Consider the following 20500-nt stretch of genomic DNA (forward strand, 5'->3'; position numbering starts at 1 on the left):
GCTGACTGTTAATAATCATCTGGGAGACAATGATACATAATTGTTTTTAGAAAACACTATAATGCATACTGCGGAAATTAATAAAGCTACTAGAATTAAGTCTTAATACATTTAAAAGGACTGAAATAATATACAATATACTATTTAATCATGATGAAGAAAAACTAGAAAATTTAAAATATTCACATATATGGGGAAAATAAGCAATTTATTCCTAAGCAACGAAAAGTTCTAAAGAGAAATCATGGATCAGAAAATAATGTAGGATGAACCAAAAAAATGCAAACAAAACATACCAAGATTTACAGAATGTAACTAAATAGTGCTCAAGGGGAACTTTACAGCTGGAACTTTGATTTCCAAAAAATAAAGACCTGCTGGCCATGGTGGTGCACACCTGTAATTCCAGCACGAAGCAGGCAGAGGCACATGGATCTCTGTGAGTTCAAGGCCAGCCTGATCTACAAAGTGAGTCCAGAACAGCCAAGGCTACATGGAGAAACCCTGTCTAGAAAAAAACCCAAAAAACCTTAATTGTTCCACATCATGCCACTGCTTAAATATATATATATATATATATAAAGCCCTTATGTAAGGTGTGGTTAGCTCAGGTCTGGGATCCTAGCAGTAGAAAGGCTGAAGCACCAGGATGGGGTCCAAATTCAGTTTAGGGTACACAGCAAGTTTGAGATCAGTCTGAGCCTTATGAGACCCTTTCTAGAAAACATAAAAAAAAAAAATCAACGAAGTTCTCAACTGACCTAAGGTAACATAAAAAGAACAAGCAAGTTGGGTGTGGCGGTGTATCCCTCCAATGCCCAGCGCTTAGCTAGGTGAAAAAAACCACAAGCTCAAGGCTAGTGTGGGCTGTTTTAAGATTTTGTTTGATACATGTCTGCAATCCCAGCACCCTGGGAGGTAGAGGTAGGCGGATCTTTGTGAGTTGGAGGCTAGCCTGGTCTATAAAGTGAGTCCAGGACAGCCAAGGCTACATAGAGAAACCCTGTCTCAGGGGGAAAAAAAGTTTCAAACGACTATGAAACAGGCTGAGCCTGGTGGGTAAGCTGTAAATTCTAGGCCAGCCAGGGCTGCAAAATTAGGCTGTCTCTAAAGCAAACAGGAAACAACAAAACAGTTTAAGTTAGGAAGGGCTCAGGTTCAGCACTAGTACTACTGTTTTCAGAAACAACACTGGGAAAATATAATCCACACTCTCAGGAATTAAGATGGCTTAAAAAAAACACAACAAACAAAACAAAAAACAAAAACAAAAACAAAACTATACCTGACTGATTATGGGGAAAATCTAAATACCTGTACAACAGGTGACTGAATTAAGAATTTTAATAGCTAACTAGAGATAAGCCAGGTTAGATGGCTTTAATAGATGCCATCTGTTAAGAAAGAATTCATATCAAGCCCTTATAAACTCTTCTTAAAATACAAAAACAAGGAGGGACTATTTACCAACTTATTCTGTGAAGTTATGAATTGTCCTCATACCAAAACTGGATAAAAATAGTCTAAGGAAAGCATAGAGCAATACCTCTGATGAATATAGACAGACAGATCAATAAATATTAGCAAGCCAAATCTAGTAACATAAAAGTGTAAATCATATACAACTGAGGGTGATAGAGCCCGGAAAACTGCTCGCCTACAGACCCACCTCTTTCCTCTGACAGTCTCAGTCTGAGTAGCACACTGATTCCTACCCTATTCTACTTCCGCAAGCAGCTTCATTTGTCAATTCTGTCTGGTGTTTCTTTGTTCCCTACTATCCTCCCAATGCCTGTGAAAAACTTGACATCTGGCAAGGTCTTCAACAAATATCTGTTTAAGTAATGACTATAGCTATATAAACTGCACAACTATATAAATCATCTCAGTTCTTACGTTGCAAGGCATGACTTACCCAAGATCTTCAGGTTTTGTTGTGCTTGCTGACAGAAGAGAAAAGATAACATCTTATTAGTCCACCCTGAATGACAAATTGCTGCATTATTCAAAGAAAAACCTAGACTAGCTGCTCTGTAAAAACATACTTCCCAAACACACGCTTTGCTGCAGGTCAGACCAGTAAGGCCAACAACAGCAATCAGTGATGCTGAACAGCACCTATTCTCTTATGATTTTATTTTTATGTGGGCCTGAGTGCATGTGTGGGTATGTGCACATGAGTGTGGGTGCTCCTGGAGCTCAGAAGAAAGCATCCGATTCCTTGGAGCTGGAGTTATAGGCACCTGCCAGTTCTTGATGTGGGTGCTGGAAACAAATTCAGGTCTTCTGCAAGAGAAGTATGCTCTCTGAACTGCTGAGCCATCTCCTCAGCCCCCTACCCAATTTTTAAAGATTTATTTTATTTAAAAATGTGTGTATGTGTGTGCACAAGCGCACGGATAATTTGTGAAGTCTGTTTTCTTTCACTTTGTAGGTCCCAGGGATTGACTTAGGTCATCAAACTTGGCAGCACAGTGCCTTTATCCACTAAGCCATCTCACCAGCCTAACATGGAAACATTTTTACTGAAAAGTTCTTTGGGGCTAGAGAGGTGGCTCAGTGTTTAAGAGTACTTGCTGCTCTTTCAGAGGACCTAGTTCAAGTCTCTGTACCCAAACCAGGCAGCAGCCTCTAACTCCAGGTCAGGGCACTGGCCTTCACAGGGTGCATAAAACATCACACATATGCATATGCATGAACCCTTGAGCATGCAAGCACATATATACACAAATAAAAAAATTGTTTAAGATGTATTCATTACATGATATTAAAAATATTCAATGGGTTGAAGAGGCATTTCATCATGGGATTTGAAAGACAAGAGAGAAAATACTGCTCCAGTGTATACACACAAAAAACTAAGTGTGAACAAAAACACCGACCAGAATGCCATGTGGACTGAGGTTACTATTAAGTTCATTCTCAGGGGCCAATATAATGTAGTTATAAAACTCATACAAGGATAGATTTAGTCAACTAAAATAGACTTGACAAGTCAGACAGCTTCCTCTCCAGCACACAGGAAGTACCAGGACATGAAGGAAAAGGAAGGACAAGCCACTGGAGCAGAACGGCACATCACCTTTCATCTGTAGGGTCCGTCGGGAGTACCGCTTGCTGGGCCTCCTTTCAAAGGAAGTCGATCTTCTTGCTTTATTAGTTTTTGTGGTCTGATACTCTGTTTTTCCACTAAAATAAATCAGGCAAGTCAACAGTAAGACAATGTGAGGCAACCAACAGGAGTAAGATGTCTGCATTCAGATTATCCTGCAGTTTTTTTCCTCTTCATCCAAATTTTTTATTTATTCTCTAGGCTTAGGTAAAATACGTACATTAAAAATATAGGATTTCTCCTAAGCACATATATAGACATATTAAACCAGCAGAAAGTGCCCATGCTATCAGGGAAGCACCCTTTCCTTTTCTATCCACATGAATCAATGCAAAACGTGTAATTCAAAATAAGATCTCTAGTTCTTTTGTGGTCCTGCGGATTCAGTTTCAGGCCTTATACATGCCTGGCAGGAACTCTACCAATGTCTTCAGCCCCAACTACAGTTACTTTTTCTGTGATTACTTCCACAAAAATTTCTAGAAATACTTTAAAAACTACTATTGTACTTCTTTGGTCTTAAGCTAAGAAAACCCTTCAGCATTTCTGATGAGGGTAGAAGAGACACCATCTTAAGACTTCTCTAAGGCTGACTCGCTGCTTTACTGGCATTACCATCTCTTCTCCATCTGATTCCAATGGTATGCTGAAGATTCAAACTGACCAGCTACTCAAATGTAACATGAACTGAGTATTTCAAACTCATGCTAGTAAAAGCACCCAGTCTTCAGGTTTCCAGAGAGTCATAGTACTATTCGTACTACAACCTCATACATTTTCTGTATGAGTGCAACTTGTTAGATGGAGACTCTACCTTGTTACACACATTTAAATTGCGGCTTGATTAGAATATATAAATGTGTTATAAATAGCAATAATATAGCTGATTCCCCATATACATTACTTCTTTAAAAATTTTGGCCAATGGATATCTTTGGCAACATATTTTATTTCTGCTTGGTATCTGCTCAGTAAAATCAGTTTGACTAACTTTTCTGGCCTGTTTGCAAGAGTGAATGATGTCAAAACTTAGAGAAATTAACCTATATCTAAATCGTGATCCTAGTCGAATGAATCCTGATCGATGAGAACTCTTTTGGACAGGTCCTCGGAGGCGGAAGAAGGCATGGTGCTCCACAGCACATTTCCACAAGTGTTTGCAGGCTTTAGGATGATCCAGCCTAAAGACAAAGGTATGCTCTTGTTCTTTGCCCTGAAAAAGACAAAGCGATGTTTGTAAGTCAAACAGCAATGTCTTCTGCTGCTGCAATACAAATACATCCATACCAGTGACAAAAGGCAGCCAAGCATGTGGTTGGTGCATGCCTATAATCCCAGAAACTAGAATGCCACCAGGTCAAGGACAGTACGTCATACAAAGTAAATGCCAGTCCAGCTGGCCAGAAAAGTAAGTAATAAAGATGTTGGAGGATTGGCTCAGAGGGTTAAATGTAGGCACCACTCTTTGAGGACACATGTTTGGTTCCCAGCACCCATGCCAGACAGCTCATAATAGCCTGTAACTACAGCTCTACATCTGAGGGTCTCTAAGGTCATCTTCACTAAAAGCCCCCCCCATGATTAAAAATAAAATAAACCTTAAAAAATAACAAACTTTTTTCTCTGAAAGTTTTTGGGGGATGGGTGAGTATGATGCTGGCCACCTTGTCTTGTCAAATATGTGAGCTCCAGGTTCAGGAGAGACTCTGTTGCAAAAGGTCAGGGCGGGGAGCAATCGACACCCACTATCTGGCCCCCATGAACATGTACAGATGGGCACCTATATGCAATTCCATATGGACAAGTACATATAACACATATGAAAAGCCCAGAAGCCAAAACAAACAAACAAACAAACAAACAAACAAACAAAAACATGTGCTAAGTCACCAGTGTGCATGCTTTTAGTCCCAGGACTTGGGAGGCAGAAGCAGGTAGAATTCTATGTAAGAGGCCAGCCTGGTCTACAGACTGAGTTCCAGGACAGCCAGAGCTGTCAAAGAGAAACCCTATCACCAAAAACTAAAAACCAAAAAGTATATGCTTTTTAGTACATGATAAAGGCCAGGTGTTGAGTTCCATGAATACAGCACCCAGCACCCAGAAGATAGGGAGAAAGATCCCCACAAGAGGCCGGCCTGAGATACTTATTGAGTTCCGAGGCATCCAAGACTACAGTGTGAGACCTTGTCTCAAAACTAAAACCCCAAAAGTCAAAACAAAACAAAAAAAACCCACAATGAGACAAAAAACAAGGGTTATCATTAAATTATGACCACATATTCCTAAATACATGATTATATATTCTTTTTTGTAAAGGGCTGTTCACATCTGTGGTGGTGTGAATAAGAATGGCCTCCACACACTCATGTATATGCTTGACCCACAGGGAGTGGCACTATTAGGAGCTGTGTTTTTGCTCGAGTAGGTATGGGCTTGTTGGAGGGTGTGTGTCACTGTGGGGCAGGCTTTAAGGTCTTATCAGTTTAAATCTGACCAGGGTGACAGTCTCCTGCTGCCTAAGGATCAGGATGTAGATCTCTCAGCTACCTTTCCAGCACTATGTAGCCTGCATACAGCCATGTCTCCCACCGTGATGATAGTGGACTAAACTTCTGAAACTGTAAGCCAGCTCCAATGAAATGCTTTCCTTTATAACAACTGCCATGCTCCTATCTCTTCACAGCAATAAAACAGTAACTAGAAAACATCTTTCTTATACAAACAACTATTTCCACAGTCAGGACCTGCCCCTTGAGGCCACTGAGATGGCTCGTTAGCTAAGGGCACTGACAGCTTTTCCAGATGACCTGCGTTTACTTCCCAGCACCGGTATGGTGGTTCAGTAACAGCACAACTTCACTTCCAGGAGACCTGACCTCCTGACCCCCAGGTCCCTTCTGGTTTCCACAGGCACCAGGATTGCATGTGGTACATGGACATATATTCAGACAAAATACCCATACACATAAAGTAAAGTAATTCTTAAAAAAGCTCTTTTAGCTATAGCTGAGTATGGTGGCATATGCTTATAATGCCAGCATTCAGAAGACCGAGGCAAATGGGGAGTTCAAGAATACTAGAAGAAAGCATTGACAGTGACCTACAAGATACAGGTGTAGGAAAGTATTTTGAACCAGATCCCATTGCTGAGTAAGTTAAGCCAACAACTGCCAAGTTAAAACTAAAAAGCTTCTCTATATCAAAGAAAATAACCAATTGTGAAGATGAAGCTCAAAAAGTGGGAGATGACCTTTTCCACTATATACCTGAAACTAGTACCCAGAATATATAACGAACTCAAAAAAGAGTAAAAAACAAGGAACCCAGTTTAAAAAGTAGCCTAAAAATCTCAATAGAGTTCTGAAACATACATGGAGGTCAGAGATCAACCTGAGTTGGTTTTTGTTTTCTATCATGTATGTCCCAAGGATCAAACTCAGGTCATTAGGCTTGTGAGCAAGTAAGAAAAAGAAATCTTAAAGATCAAACTTCACTAAGATAAAAACGTACCTCTGTAAACTTCTAGGAACCAAGCAAAATACAAATCTAAAAGACCATTAAAAACAGGAAAAGAAAAAAAAAAAACAAAACAGAAGTTGGCAGCTCAGTAGCTAAGTGGGTTTCCCTAGTAAGGGGAACAGGGACTGTCTCTGGCATGAACTCTGTGGCTAGCTCTTTGAGCCCCAACCCCCATGGGAGGAACAGTCTAGCTAGGCCACAGAGGAGGACATTGCAGCCAGTCCTGAAGAGACCTAATAAGCTAATGTCAGATGGAAGGGGAGGAGGACCTCCCCTATCAGTGGACTTAGAGAGGGGCAAGGAGGAGATGAGGGAGGGAAGGTGGGATTGGGAGGGAATGAGGAAACAATGTAAATAAACTGTAATTAATATAAAAAATAAAAAAACAACTTGGAACACCTGTGTAAAATACTATCAAACAAAAAATTAAAAAAAAATGGAGGAAGGGAAAAGGGGAGAACTAGCAGGGAGGCAGTGTGGGGTAGATGAAACACACTGTATGCAGATACGAAATTCTCAAATACAAAATTTATTTTAAAAACCCAAATATGAATATAAAACTACTACTACAATCATTCAACTACTATATTATAAAGTTCTTTCATGTTGATTCTATACTTTTCTTGGTTACGTATCATTTTAGTTCATGAAAATGTATAATGAGCACACATGTCTAGCTATCTTTGCAGACTTGCCAATATCATGTATTCCTATGCTAATATTATTAAAATAACTTCTCCACTGGACCATCCCACTACACTCAAAATCTCCTGAGAATATGAATGTTTCTTATTCGTTCAGTGAAGTAAAAGCATCACACTGTATCAGCCACAAAGATTGTTTTTAATAAATGAACATGTTGAGTTGTAATAAAAAAAGATCAACGTGTACTAACTGAATAGCAGTGCTTCCCATTAGCCAACGTTATGATAAACTGTCATTTCATTTACCTTACTGATATAAAACACTCAGAGATGTCCTTACAAAAGTGATCTGTCTAATGTTTAAAAAAAAGTAAAGCCTAAGAGCCTTCACCTTCAGCTATAGTGTTATTCTTTTGGCTACTTATTATATTCAACCAGGTCCTCATATATCCTTAACAACTACATGGAAAAGGAGACTACTACAACAATACAATATGCTACTTACCTCATCTGTAACGATTAGAAAAATTCAAAGTTAAAACACGAAGATTCTATAAAATCTAATATCTGCAAAACTTTAGAAAATTGATACAACTTAACTCTAGCCTGTTATTTATCATTTCTTACAGAAGTACAACCAAAAAGTCAATTATAAGCTGAATGGGAACATGAAATAATGCCTGAATATGATAAAAGCTAAGAAAAATACATAAAATAATTTTGAAATGACAGTATACTGAAATTATAGAAGAAAATTTACAAAATAAAAAAAAAAACCCAAAAACAAAAACAAAACAAATCACATTTTATTGTAAAGAATACCACCAGATAGATCTTTTTTATTTGTTTCTTTGAGCCAGGGTCGCACTGGCCAGCATTAGCTGGCCTGGAACTGTGTAGACCAGGCTGGCCTAGAGCTCAGAGACCCACCTGTGAGAAAGGAGGCCTAGAGCCACCTAAATGGAACCTTTGTACACGACAGATACATGATCAACAATGAGACAATAAATGATAAACATCTATATAGCTTTATGTTTAAAGTGCATTTTTAGGATGGTATGGCCTGAATGAGGAATTTACAGATAATCAATGCTAAGTTTTGTTCTATGGCTCTCCAGAACAATGAGATCCAGTCCCCTTGTTACCATACAATTACTGTGAAACAAGTAATACAGTACAGTTCCTACCTGATCATCATCTTCCACAACCACTAGAGTTAATTTATTCTTCTTAAAATCCAATCTGGTTATCTTAGGCCTGTAACAATGAGATCAACAGGCAGATTAGGGCAAAAATCCTTTTCTCTACCAAGCATGGTTCCTCATCCTAACTCTCAACACTAGGAAGAAGGTAGAGACAGCTAGCACTGCCTGTCAAAGTCTCTACAGGGAGGCAGACACACACTTCAAAAGCAACCAGCTGACAAATCCATCAGCCCATGTACCAGACATTAAAGACAGGAAGAAAGTAAGAAATATATCACACTCCTAATATGGCACAATACATTTTGCAAGCCTACATAAAAATGTTTCAGGATTAAACAGCATAGGAATTAAATATAACAAAAGCCATTAAGTGTTTTTGAAGGGCATAAAACAAAGTATCAAAGTCATGATCTTCAACTCTATTTCTACCAGCAACACCTGAATGTGAATCTGAGTTTGGGTGGAAAGGCTTAAAGCCAACAGTCTTGGTATGTTACAGAGCCATCTTTAGCTCTAGTATGTAACATATACATAAACTCTGTATTAGTTCTAACAAAAATGTAATAATGTAAACAATCTCCCAATTCTATGCTTTACAGCTATGAAATCCGTGCAACATCTCTAAGTATGGAAGACTGCGATTAAGACACAGGAAGGGCCAAGCTTGAAAGTAGGAATAGCACTACCATCTCCCTCCCTTTCTCTGAGTCTATGGCAAACACTAGGATGATAGAACCACAGAGGGCTCACTGTGTAAAGAACATGTCATAAGTACACAAGCAGGAGCTAAGAATACAAAGACATGCACTGACACACTTTGACACCGATGGGATGCAGACTTGCAGTACTTAGAGTCTGTGTCTGGGGAGAGATTACAGATAAGTTACAGAAGAATGGGAAACAATAACTTTTCACTTCCAAAATTCTCATGATTCTATTTCCAACCCCTTTTATTCATTACTGATATAAATGTTTTAACTTATTAAAAACAAGACAAGAGTACCTCTAACATTAACACTGCTCACCAGAAAAACAAGCCGATTTTGGTTTCTCCTTCAAAAACAAGGACTCCTGTTGGAGTTAGTCCCAAGCTATAGTCATTGCCATCTCTAGCCTAATTTAAGGAGAAAAAGTAAAATTCACTGTGTTTGTATACAAGAAACTGGTTTCATACTAGTTCTTCTTTCACAATAAATATTATACACAGGCTAATATTTATTCTAGATGTTTTCAGCAAATAATCCTCTTCAAGTTATAAAGTGTTAACCTTGTTTTCTGAACTATGTTTTAGCAAAGTCTCGTCAATATTAAGCTTTGGTTATATAAAAGCGCATCTGATTCCAGTCTTTCAATATCTAATTTCAACTGCTTTTTCCCTACTACACATCACAAATACTCAGAAGTATTCTATAAACTCTATGCATTCCCTCATATTATAAAATTCATAGTTCCCTTAAAAACCACAAAGAAATGGATTTTTAAAAAAGGATTTATTTTTATTATTTTAAAATTATATGTATATACACATTGAGTACACGTGCCTACAGAGTCCAGAAGAGGAGGGTGTCAGATTCCCTGGAGCTGGAGTTACAGGAATTTATATGCAGCTCAACACAGGTGCTGATAACTGAACTCAGGACTTCAACAAGAACAGTACATGCTCATACCTGCTAAGCCATCTCCTTAGCCACAGAAATATTTTTTTTTTTTAAAACAACTATCACAACACAGGGCTTACCTTGACCACATGCATATCAACCCCATACATTTCTAGCCATTTGGCTTTATTCAGATAATTGGTTTCAGCTTGTGCTGGTGTCTGACCTCTGAAAATTTAAGTATAGTAATTATAAGATAATGAGCATAAAGAGTTTTTAAAGCAAACAATAGAAATAAAAGAAAATAAATATAAAATAACAACTGTTGTAATGTTTAAAAAGTGTGATCAAATGATGAGCTACCTGTATTCCTTCCATTTCTCAAAAATAGCCAATTCCATCTCTTCAGTCTGAATGGGCACAAACCTGAACTCAGATACAAGTTCAGGACTATGTTCAGCAAGATCATAGTCACCAAGTTCAGCTACAAAACAAGTGAATAGAGTTATGACATGTTAATAATACTAAGAAAATATAAAAAAAAAAACACATTTTGTAAACAAAGATTTAAGATGTTTATTCTTTTTTAAGCCATTCACAATGCCTAGACCATTCCCCCCTAATAAATCTAGTTTAGATCTAGGATTTGGTCTGTTACACATATGCAGTAGTTTCAATGAGAATAGCCCCATAGGCTCATATATCTTACATGCTTGGTCCAAAGTTGGTGGAACTGTTTGGGAAAGATTAGGAGGTGTCTGTGTTGAAGGAAGAGGTTAATGAGGCTAGGCTTTGAGGTATAAAATTCCCATCCCATCCCCAGCAAGCCCTGTCTCTGCCTCATACTCGTGGATCAGATGTGAGCTCTCAGCTCTACTCCAGTGCCATGCTTGCCTACCTACCGCCAGGCTCCCTGCCATGATGCTCAGAGACTAATCTTTTTTAACTCTGAGTGCCAAATTAAATGCTTTCTTTTATAAGTTGCCTTGGTATGGTACTTTGTCATGGCAATAGAATACTAAGACAATATAAATCACATTTGTTGTTGGTGGTGTATTTTTAATTAGACCTTTCTTCTAATTTATTCACATATTAATGCTTAGCGTTTGAAAACACATTTCTGTGTTTCCATAGAGAAAAAAAATCTTTGACCTTAGTTCTTAAAAGACAATCACTTGCTTTCTATTAAAAAAAAAAAACACCTAAGATAGACAATAATAGCATACTAGAAGATTACAAGATTACTTGTCTGTGATGTTAAATTAATACTAAATTAATATAAAATAATTGAGAAAAAACATGGAGAAATTATTTTGCCATAATAATAATGGTAACCACTATTTGGCGTTTCTATTCTAGACTCGTGCTTTGAGCATTAGTGAGTCAAATGTGTTAAAATACACAAAACATTTTCATAAATCCTATTTGTGTGTGTGTGTGTGTATGGGGGGGGCATGGCATAGTGTGTTGTGTGTGAGGTGAGTTGAGGGCACACACCTATGTCTGCTCATGAAGAGGCCAGAACAGGATGTCAGGTGGCTCCTTTATTGCTTTCTGACTTATAACCTTAAATACAGGTGAGTCACAATTTTGGATGGCCATTAAGTTCTTGTATCTCCCTGTCTCAGCTCTAAAATTCTAGAACAGTTTGCCAGATTTTTATATGGATACCATGTATTGGTATCTTTATACTATATTTCAAGAACCCTCACTGTCTTTTTTTCATTTAAATTTTTATTTTTTATATTAATTACAATTTATTCACTTTGTATCCCAGCTGTGCCCCATCCCTCATTCCCTCCCAACCTCACCCTCCCTCCCTCATCTCCTCCCATCCCCCTCTCCAAGTTCACTGAGAGGGGAGGTCCTCTCCCCTTCCATCTGACCCTAGCCTATCAAGTCTCATTCAGGACTGTCTGCATTGTCTTCCACTGTGGCCTGGTAAGGCTGCGCCCCAACCCTCCCCGTGCCAGGGGGAGGTAATCAAAGAGCCAGGCACTGAGTTCATGTCAGAGACAGTCCTTGTTTCTCTTACTGGGAAACCCACGTAGATACTGAGTTGCCATGAGCTACATCTGTGCAGGGGTTCTAGGTTATCTCCATGCATGGTCTTTGGTTGGAGTATCAGTCTCAGAAAAGACCCTGTGGCCCAGATTTCTTGGTTCTGTTACTTTTCTTGTGGAGCTCCTGTCCCCTCCAGGTCTTTCTATATCTCCCTTCTTTCATAAGATTCCCTGCACTCTGCCCAAACCATACAATGGAAAAAAGGCAGTATCTTCAACAAATGGTGCTGGTCTAACTGGATGTCTACATGTAGAAAAATACAAATAGATTCACATTTATCACCCTGTACAAAATAAAGTCCAAGTGGATCAAAGACCTCATCATAAAACCAGACACACTAAATCTATTAGAAGAAAAAGTGGGGAACTCATTGGCACAGGAGACAATTTACTGAACAGAACACCAACAGCACAGGCTCTTAGATCAACAATCAATAAATGAGAACTCATGAAACTGAAAAGCTTCTGAAAATGCAAAAAATACTGTCATCAGAACAAAACAACAGCCTACAGACTGGGAAAGGATCTTCAAAACCCTATATCTGACAGAGGGCTAATATCCAGACTATACAAAGAACTAAAGAAGTCAAAAAGCAACAAATCAAGTAATCCAATTAAAAAATGGGGTACAGAGCTAAACAGAGAATTCTCTATAGAGGAATATCAAATGGCAGAGACACACTTAAAGAAATGTTCAATGTCCTTAGTCATCAGGGAAATGCAAATCAAAACAACCCTGAGATTTCACCTTATACCCATCAAAATGGCTAAGATCAAAAACTCAAGTGACAGGACATGCTGGAGAGGATGTGGAGAACAGGGAATCCTCCTCCATTGCTGGTGGGAATGTAAACTTGTACAACTACTTTGGAAATCAATCTGGCGCTTTCTCAGATAATTGGGAATAATGCTATCTCAAGATCCAGCTATACCACTTCTAGGCATACATCCAAAATATGCTCGAGTACACAACAAGGACATTTGCTCAACCATGTTCATAGCAGCTTTATTCGTAATAGCCAGAACCTGGAAACAACCCAGATGTTCTTCAGCTGAGGAATGGATATAGAAATTGTGGTACATTTACACAATGGAATACTACTCAGCAATTAAAAACAAGGAAATCATGAAATCTGCAGGCAAATGGTGGGATCTAGAAAAGATCATCCTGAGTGAGGTATCCCAGAAGCAGAAAAACACACATGGTATAAACTCACTTATAAGTGGATATTAGCCATATAATTAACATAGGATACTCATACTAAAATCTGTACACCTAAAGAAGCTAAGCAAGAAGGAGGACCCCAGGTAAGACGATCAACCCTCACTCAGAAAGGCAAATAGGACAGATATTGGAAGAGGGAAAAAACAGGGAACAGGACAGGAGCCTATTAAAGAGGGCCTCTGAAAGACTCTACCCAGCAGGGAATCAAAGCAGATGCTGAGCCTCACTTACTTTCTACCAGTGCCATGTAAACCCTATTTTTAAGCACATACTTTGGCTGTCATGGGGTACAAACAGAATGCAGATAGTATTTTCAAATTAATGTTCCCCCCTCATTACACAGATAGAAAACATGTTTTAATCTGGAGACAGATAACAATAGTGAAAAAAAAAATCACATAGATAAAAATTCTCATCACCAGGAAAATATGCTTTAATAATGAATATCAAAAATAAGCAGAAAATTAGGTTTACCATAAAACATGCAAATGTAGTTTTATTATCTACACAGTGAGAAACAGTTATGATCTTAGAATGATGGGGATATATGTACAACCAGTAGAAAGGCAAAAATCTAAAGTCTTGAGCATCATTAAATATAACTTTAGTTATAATACATATATGTATATATACAACACACACACACATACACACATACACACACACACACACACACACACACACACACACACACACACACACACACACAGTATATAAGTTCCAGAAAAATGCTTCCTTTCAATGGATGAACAAGGACTCAAATCATAGTTTTCCTTTAAAATGTCAACTTTTATGAGAAAATCCTTAATTGTAGCAATAAGCAATTTAAACATTTTAAGTTTTTGATTTACTAAAAAGTACTTCAAAGTGCCCAGCAGGGACTTTTAAATATGTACTGGCCTGATCTGGTCTAAGTATGCTCTGACTCTTCATTATGTACTGGCTTGATGTGGTTTAAGCATGCTCTGATTCTTCACTGACTCATTTTTAAGACGATGACCTAAGAAAGCAAGCCATGCAACAACTATGATAACTCACTTTTATGCTAACTGCACTCTCTTTATGGAAAAGAAATCCGTTTTGGGTCGAATGTTAACACTTACTTAATTATCAGGTAGGCTGCAAACTGTTCTAAAATACTACAGAGGCAAAAAGAGCGAAGGCTCATCAGTTAAGAGCAATGATGCTCTCCCACAGGACCTGGGCTTAATTCTCTGCACCTGAGTGGCAGCTCACACCTGTCTGTAACTCTAGTTCCAGGGAATCAATGCCCTCTTCTGCTCTCCAGGGACACCAGGCACAAACATGGTGTACAAAGTTGCAGGCAAAATATCTATACATGCAAAGTAAAATAATTTTTTAAAAAAGAAAAAGAGCAAAGAAAGAGAGGAAAAGATATGAAGACAATAACTTTTTGAAGAGGCATTTTAACATCAAGCAGAAGTCAAGAGTTGGACACTGGTACAGTTTTATAAAGAAACCAATCTTCTCTAGCCTGTCATCTGATTTTTTTTTTTTAATTCCATAAACATGCATCACACAAAAGAATTATGCTTCAGCTTTAACAATCAAGCACAAAAATCACTTACCTTGCAGATTATAAGCTGCCAACTGAACTGCTGTTTCAAAGGGACACTCTAATCTGGGATCAAAATACAAATTTACTAAGTCAATTCATCATCTTTTAAGATGAATAACAACAACATACATATTGCAGCCTGAGCATTTTATACAACTCTGAACTTATTTGTGTTCATTTGTGTGCAAGTACACTTGACTGTGTGTGTGAATGTGGAGGCCCAAGGGCCATATCCAGAATCTTCCTTAGTTACTCTCCACCGTACTATTTTGCACACTATTTCTTACTGACCCTGGAGTTCACTGTTTTGCTCCAGTGCTTGCCAGTGAGCCCCTAGCCCTGTTGCCACAGATGCTCCCACTGCTCCTGGGTCCCACAGGTGCTGGTGATGCAAATTCAGGTCCTGTACTTGTTGAGCCATCAGCTCGTCAGCCCTGCACTGAACCTATTTTTTAAATTATTTTTTCTGTTACCCAAGAATTTTGCAGTTATGTACTAAATAACTTAATACTCACTTCCCACTGAGAATATCTTGTTTTAACTGAAGAACAAATAAATACCTAAGAAAAATAAAACACACAAATTAACTAAATAAAACAATTCACTACAGAAAAAAAGATCTTACCATTTTAGCTTAAGAACACTCTTCTTTTTTGTGAGAAAGGATTTCAGTATATAGCCCTGGATACCTAGCAACTCAGAGATCCTCTTGACTCTGCCCCCAAAGTGCTGGGATTAAAGGTGCACACAACCACACCCTGAGAGAACACTCTCCCCCCCCCCCTTTTTCTTTTTTTCCAAGACAGGGTCTCTCTATGTAGCCCCAGCTGTCTTGGTACTTGCTCTATAGACTAGCCTAGCTTCAAACTCTGAGACCTATCTGCCTCTGCCTCTTGACAGCTGGGATTAAAGGTGTGTGCCAACATTGTCTGTCTGAGAGAACATTCTTGAATAAAGAATTTCAATGCAAAAAAAAAAAATGTGTAAGGGAAAAATAATACAGACAAAAGGGATACTGAAAGGAGAAAGAAAGGAAGCATGCCTGAAGATTAAGAGAAGAACAGGCCTGAGAGTAGAACAGAGCAGAGGAACCTTCAGAGAAAGTATCGGAAGCATGTTGTGTAAATGAGCCCTGTGATCCAACTTGACCTTCTACATGAGGGGTGTAAGGCTAACAGCAGCAACCTCACGGCCAGAGAACTCCTTCCAAAGATACCCATCAGCTCAGCTTCTTCACTTAGTGAACACTGAATTCATTAGCAACCCTGCTTCCTCACCAAAAAGCAATGCATATGCAATAAGGAGGAAGGGTAAAATGAAGAATGGATACACCCTAAAGCTGTATTCAAATTACTCAACTCAGGATCTAAAACTGTCATGAATCAAAGGCATTTTAAGAAGTAAAGAAGTCTTGAGCCAACCTACATGAAATCAGTAGCAAAAAACAGATTATGGTGAATGTCAATAAGCATAAGATTGTAATTTATTAAGATATTATCAGTTCTATTTAAAATCCATGAACTGAGTCACTAGTCACCCCTACTGGATACATGAAAATCAACAAGTGAAGAATCTTATACTTTCAGTTATTTTTAATATTTTAAGACAAAGTCTCATACTGTAGATTGGGCTAGCCTGAAATTCACTTTGGGGTCCAAACTAGCCTTGAACTCAAAGTAATCCTCCTGCCTTAGTTTCCGAGTGCTGGGATTACAGGCTATTTTACTTGGCTAGAATATGACATCTTAAACATCCTGTTCTAGAATAAAAACTTATCTGAGACCTTACTGCTGGGCTTGAGGAACCCTAAAAGCGGTCTTCTAGAAGTCCCAGCGCCTCTGACACGATCCTTAATAGTGAGTGGTCTTACCGGGTTAGCTCCTCACGAAGATTATTTGGTTCCGAGGAATAAAACTTAACCCGAAGATGAAGACAATAGGGTGAACCAACTGCCATTAAAAAAGAAAAGAGCTTTAATTTAATTGATTTACTAATAATTTTCAGTATAAAAGAAGAGGACAGACTATTGTGTCATTACTTAAAAATAGAATATAGGCTGAGATTTAACAAGAAGAGTTTTACAGTTTACCAAGCATGACACAGCAGTACTATATTCATCTGTCACATATTAAGTACAACAGTGCAGGGTCAAATGCATAATCTTAGTGGTGCAATCAAACAGCCTGGAAAACCTGCTGAGCTGTTCATCTAGAGAACACCAAGGACCACCAACATGAGTAACTGCTCAAGGCCAAGCATCCCACACTTTCAAATTCAGTCCAGTGGATTCTAACTGCTATATTATTTTATATTTTAATATAAAATATTTTATAAAGACAGCAATTAAGCTGTCCTGAAATATGACCCTAGATTGACAAGCCAGACTGTGGGCAAATAAACACTGGTATTTTCCCAAGTTCTGCCAAGTTAATAATACTCCATTTTATGTGAATTACCTCATGTCATTATTTCTAACACGTTATTTTTTAATTGTGTGTGTGTGCTTGTGCGGTTAATTACTTGTGCTCGCATTCCCTTGAGTTGAAGTTACAAGAAGCTGTGAAGAGGATGCTGGTGTGAGGAATTCAAGGTGGGTCTTCTACAAGACCATTATGTACTCTTAACTGCTGAGCACTACAGCACCGTTTCATTCCTCCTCTTTTAAAAGAAGTATATATAGATAAGGACTAGAGACAGCTCAATGGTTAAGAGTAGTTGCTGCTCTTGCAAAGAAGCTGGCTTTGATTCCCAGTACCACGTGGGAATCTTTAACTCCAGTTCCTGGAGATCCAATGCTCTTTCCTGACCTTCCAGGTCACTAGGCATACATATGGGCCATACATATACATGCAAGCAGAACACTCATATACCTGAAATAAATAAACTTAAAAAAAAAAAAAAAAAACTTTAGAGAAGAATGACATGTCTCTGGTGCTTACCACAGGCTACGTGAGGTGACTACTGAAACAGGAGACAGAGCAAATTTACCATGTATTTCTTAACAAAGTCTACTGTGCCTAGTCTGTATCATGAATCCCCAGAAAGACAAAGGGAGAAACTTATTACAGCATTAAGGTCTAAAAATGTTTTCTAGAGTCAGGTAGCATCCCCCAAATCAACCAACCAACCACAACAAAAGGCCAAGGAAACTTCAACACAGCTGGGCAGTAGTGGTGCACTCCTTTAATACCAGTACTCAGAGGCAGAGACAGGCGGATCTGTGTTCAAGGCTAGCCTGGTCTACAGAGTGCCAGAACAGGCAGGGCTACACGGAGATAACCTGTCTCGGGGAAAACAACAACAACAAAACCCCCCAAAACCAACCAACCAACCCACCCACCCTGAAAAACTTCAACGCAAGTAATTACTTAAAAGTCAAATATTTTAAGAAGTCAATCCAATTTGTAAGCTGCAAATATTTCTTCTATATACTCAAATTATAAGACTCTTGAGTCTAGATTAATGTTAAACCTATATAAACCAGGCACTGAGTTGGTATATTACAAAACAAAGTTTAGAAGGTAGATGTGTTAGCCAGGCACAGTAGAACACATCAAAAATCCTAGCAGCACTTAGGAGTCCTCGGAAGGCTTTTGAGCATGAGTCCAGCCTAGGCTACACCTTGAGTCTCTTGACTGAGACTCACCTATCATGCTAGAGCAGTTGGTAAGGAAACTCACAGGAAACATGATTTTTAATGTCCTTATTATTAAGAAATCAGTGTTTTTGATATGTCTTATTTGGACTATTTTCACAAATGATTTCCCAACACTTACTTTTTACTTGCTTTTTGATGCTTTTTGTACCATCCAACCAATGCTGTAAACAGAAAAATAAAGTTGAGTACTTATGCAAACGGTAGAACTTTCATGTTTAACAAGACTTACTGCTTTGTTGACAACCACAATGCAATATTTTACAAAGGAAAAAGCAAGGGGACGGAATTTGAAAGAGTGGCTCTTACAGCTTAAACTATAACCTTAATTTTCCCCAGTTCCCAAAGAAATGGCTCTCTTAAGAATGTGAGAGAGAAAAGGGCTGGAGATATAGCTCAGCTATAGAGAGCTTTCCAGTATTTCTATAAATATATACACGAACAGATGAAAATTAGAAGTATCAAGGCCTGGCCATTCCTTTATAAGATTCACTGGCAAAATTTAACAAGGAGGAGAGAATATCACCCAAAAATTGCAAAACAGTGGCTATTCACTACTCACTCAAAGAGCCTAAAGGTTTTAAAAAGTGAGATTTTTCTCAAATTATGAAATTATCAAATGAAGCAGTCACTGTTCTCCTATTTTACAAATAAAAATGTTTACACCTGACAGTTCTGTTTTCAACAGTAACAACTTTTTAATTTCTATAGCCTCTTCACTGGGAAATGCTTGTAACACAAAAGCCTGAAATGGTTCCAGATGCTCACACTGACAAAGCATTCCCAGCTCAGCTTGCCTTACAAACCCATCAGCCCCTCTCAGCGACAGGCTGCACTGGTTCAACCACAATACACATGGGTGAGCTCACGTCAGCATGCTTTCAATCCCAAGCACCAAAAGAAGGGAGGGTTCTGTGTTAACTAGTCCACAGAGCCAAAGATGCAGTTTCAACAATCCTGCTAAGAAAAGAGTGAATAAGGCTGCATTGTTACGGGGGCTCTGTCTGCTTTCCCTACCAATTATTTGCCTGGCTTCTCTCCTTTCTTCCCTAAGATCCAGAAGCAAAACTTACAGTGCTCTTTCAGTGGCAGCAGAGTGCCCTTCTACTGTCCAATAAGATACTTTGTAAACATGTCAGGCAGCAACTGTGCAAAGTTTTCTGCCTAGTTTCTGGTAATAATTGAACCCAAGACCTCAAATAACCCAGACAAGAGTTCGGCAGCCGAGTCACATCCCAGTCTATACAATTGTTTCTTCTGGATTCCAAGTCGTGTAGGCTACTTAGCCATCTTTCATCTAATAAATTGTTGGACATGCCCCTTTTAAATATTTTTCAGCATGGAAACCGCTTAGTTGTACAAATCCCAAACCCCTCTACCTGAAACAGTAAGCAGTGTTCCCTGGTTCAGAAACCCAATCAGACTTGCAACGACCTAATACTATTACATGTTAAACATGAAATAAAAATACTTTTTGTGTCCAGATTGTTTGTTTTCAGAAGACAGACCTGTATGTTGCTCAAGTTTTAACTCTTAATATAGTTAGGGGAAAAAAGCAAAAAGCAGAAACAAAACAAAACAAAACACACACACACACAAACAAACCCAAAACGCTTTATCTGGTAACCTGGGTATTGTTTCAGGGAGCCCTTGTATATATGACACTGAGTACAAATGAGCACATTCCTCCTAGGCAGCAATCTTTATGAGTGGAGAGTAGCCAATGCCTTAAGAACTCATGTCTCACTCAGAAATAAATGAAACAGATTTCCCTACAAGGAATTCCATTAGATAAATCCAAGACAACTATCCAATAATGGACTGGTCAAAACATTTAAATACGACAAAAGCATAATATAGCAATTAAAAAGCGAAAGAAAATACTTAAAGATATAAA

The 20500-nt window shown here is 38.4% G+C and overlaps 1 protein-coding gene across 6 annotated transcripts in view; it reads right to left on the minus strand.

Annotated features, from left to right (window-relative positions):
- The window catches only part of Epb41l5 (erythrocyte membrane protein band 4.1 like 5), a 92141-nt gene that overhangs the window by 50627 nt on the left and 21014 nt on the right, over positions 1-20500 (minus strand). For all 6 annotated transcript variants that reach the window (XM_055601645.1, XM_055601637.1, XM_055601621.1 and 3 more), the window contains 11 exons: positions 18725-18767; positions 16819-16897; positions 15464-15508; positions 14959-15011; positions 10445-10565; positions 10222-10309; positions 9509-9597; positions 8466-8535; positions 4156-4325; positions 3083-3189; positions 1916-1943 (listed from right to left, as the gene is read on the minus strand). In XM_055601645.1, coding sequence (XP_055457620.1) covers positions 1916-1943; positions 3083-3189; positions 4156-4325; positions 8466-8535; positions 9509-9597; positions 10222-10309; positions 10445-10565; positions 14959-15011; positions 15464-15508; positions 16819-16897; positions 18725-18767 — 893 coding nt within the window. The remainder of the gene's footprint in view (positions 1-1915; positions 1944-3082; positions 3190-4155; positions 4326-8465; positions 8536-9508; positions 9598-10221; positions 10310-10444; positions 10566-14958; positions 15012-15463; positions 15509-16818; positions 16898-18724; positions 18768-20500) is intronic.

Source organism: Psammomys obesus, unplaced genomic scaffold, assembly GCF_907164565.1.
Source record: "Psammomys obesus unplaced genomic scaffold, mPsaObe1.curated_primary_1811, whole genome shotgun sequence".
In the NCBI taxonomy this organism is placed as follows: Eukaryota; Metazoa; Chordata; class Mammalia; order Rodentia; family Muridae; genus Psammomys; species Psammomys obesus.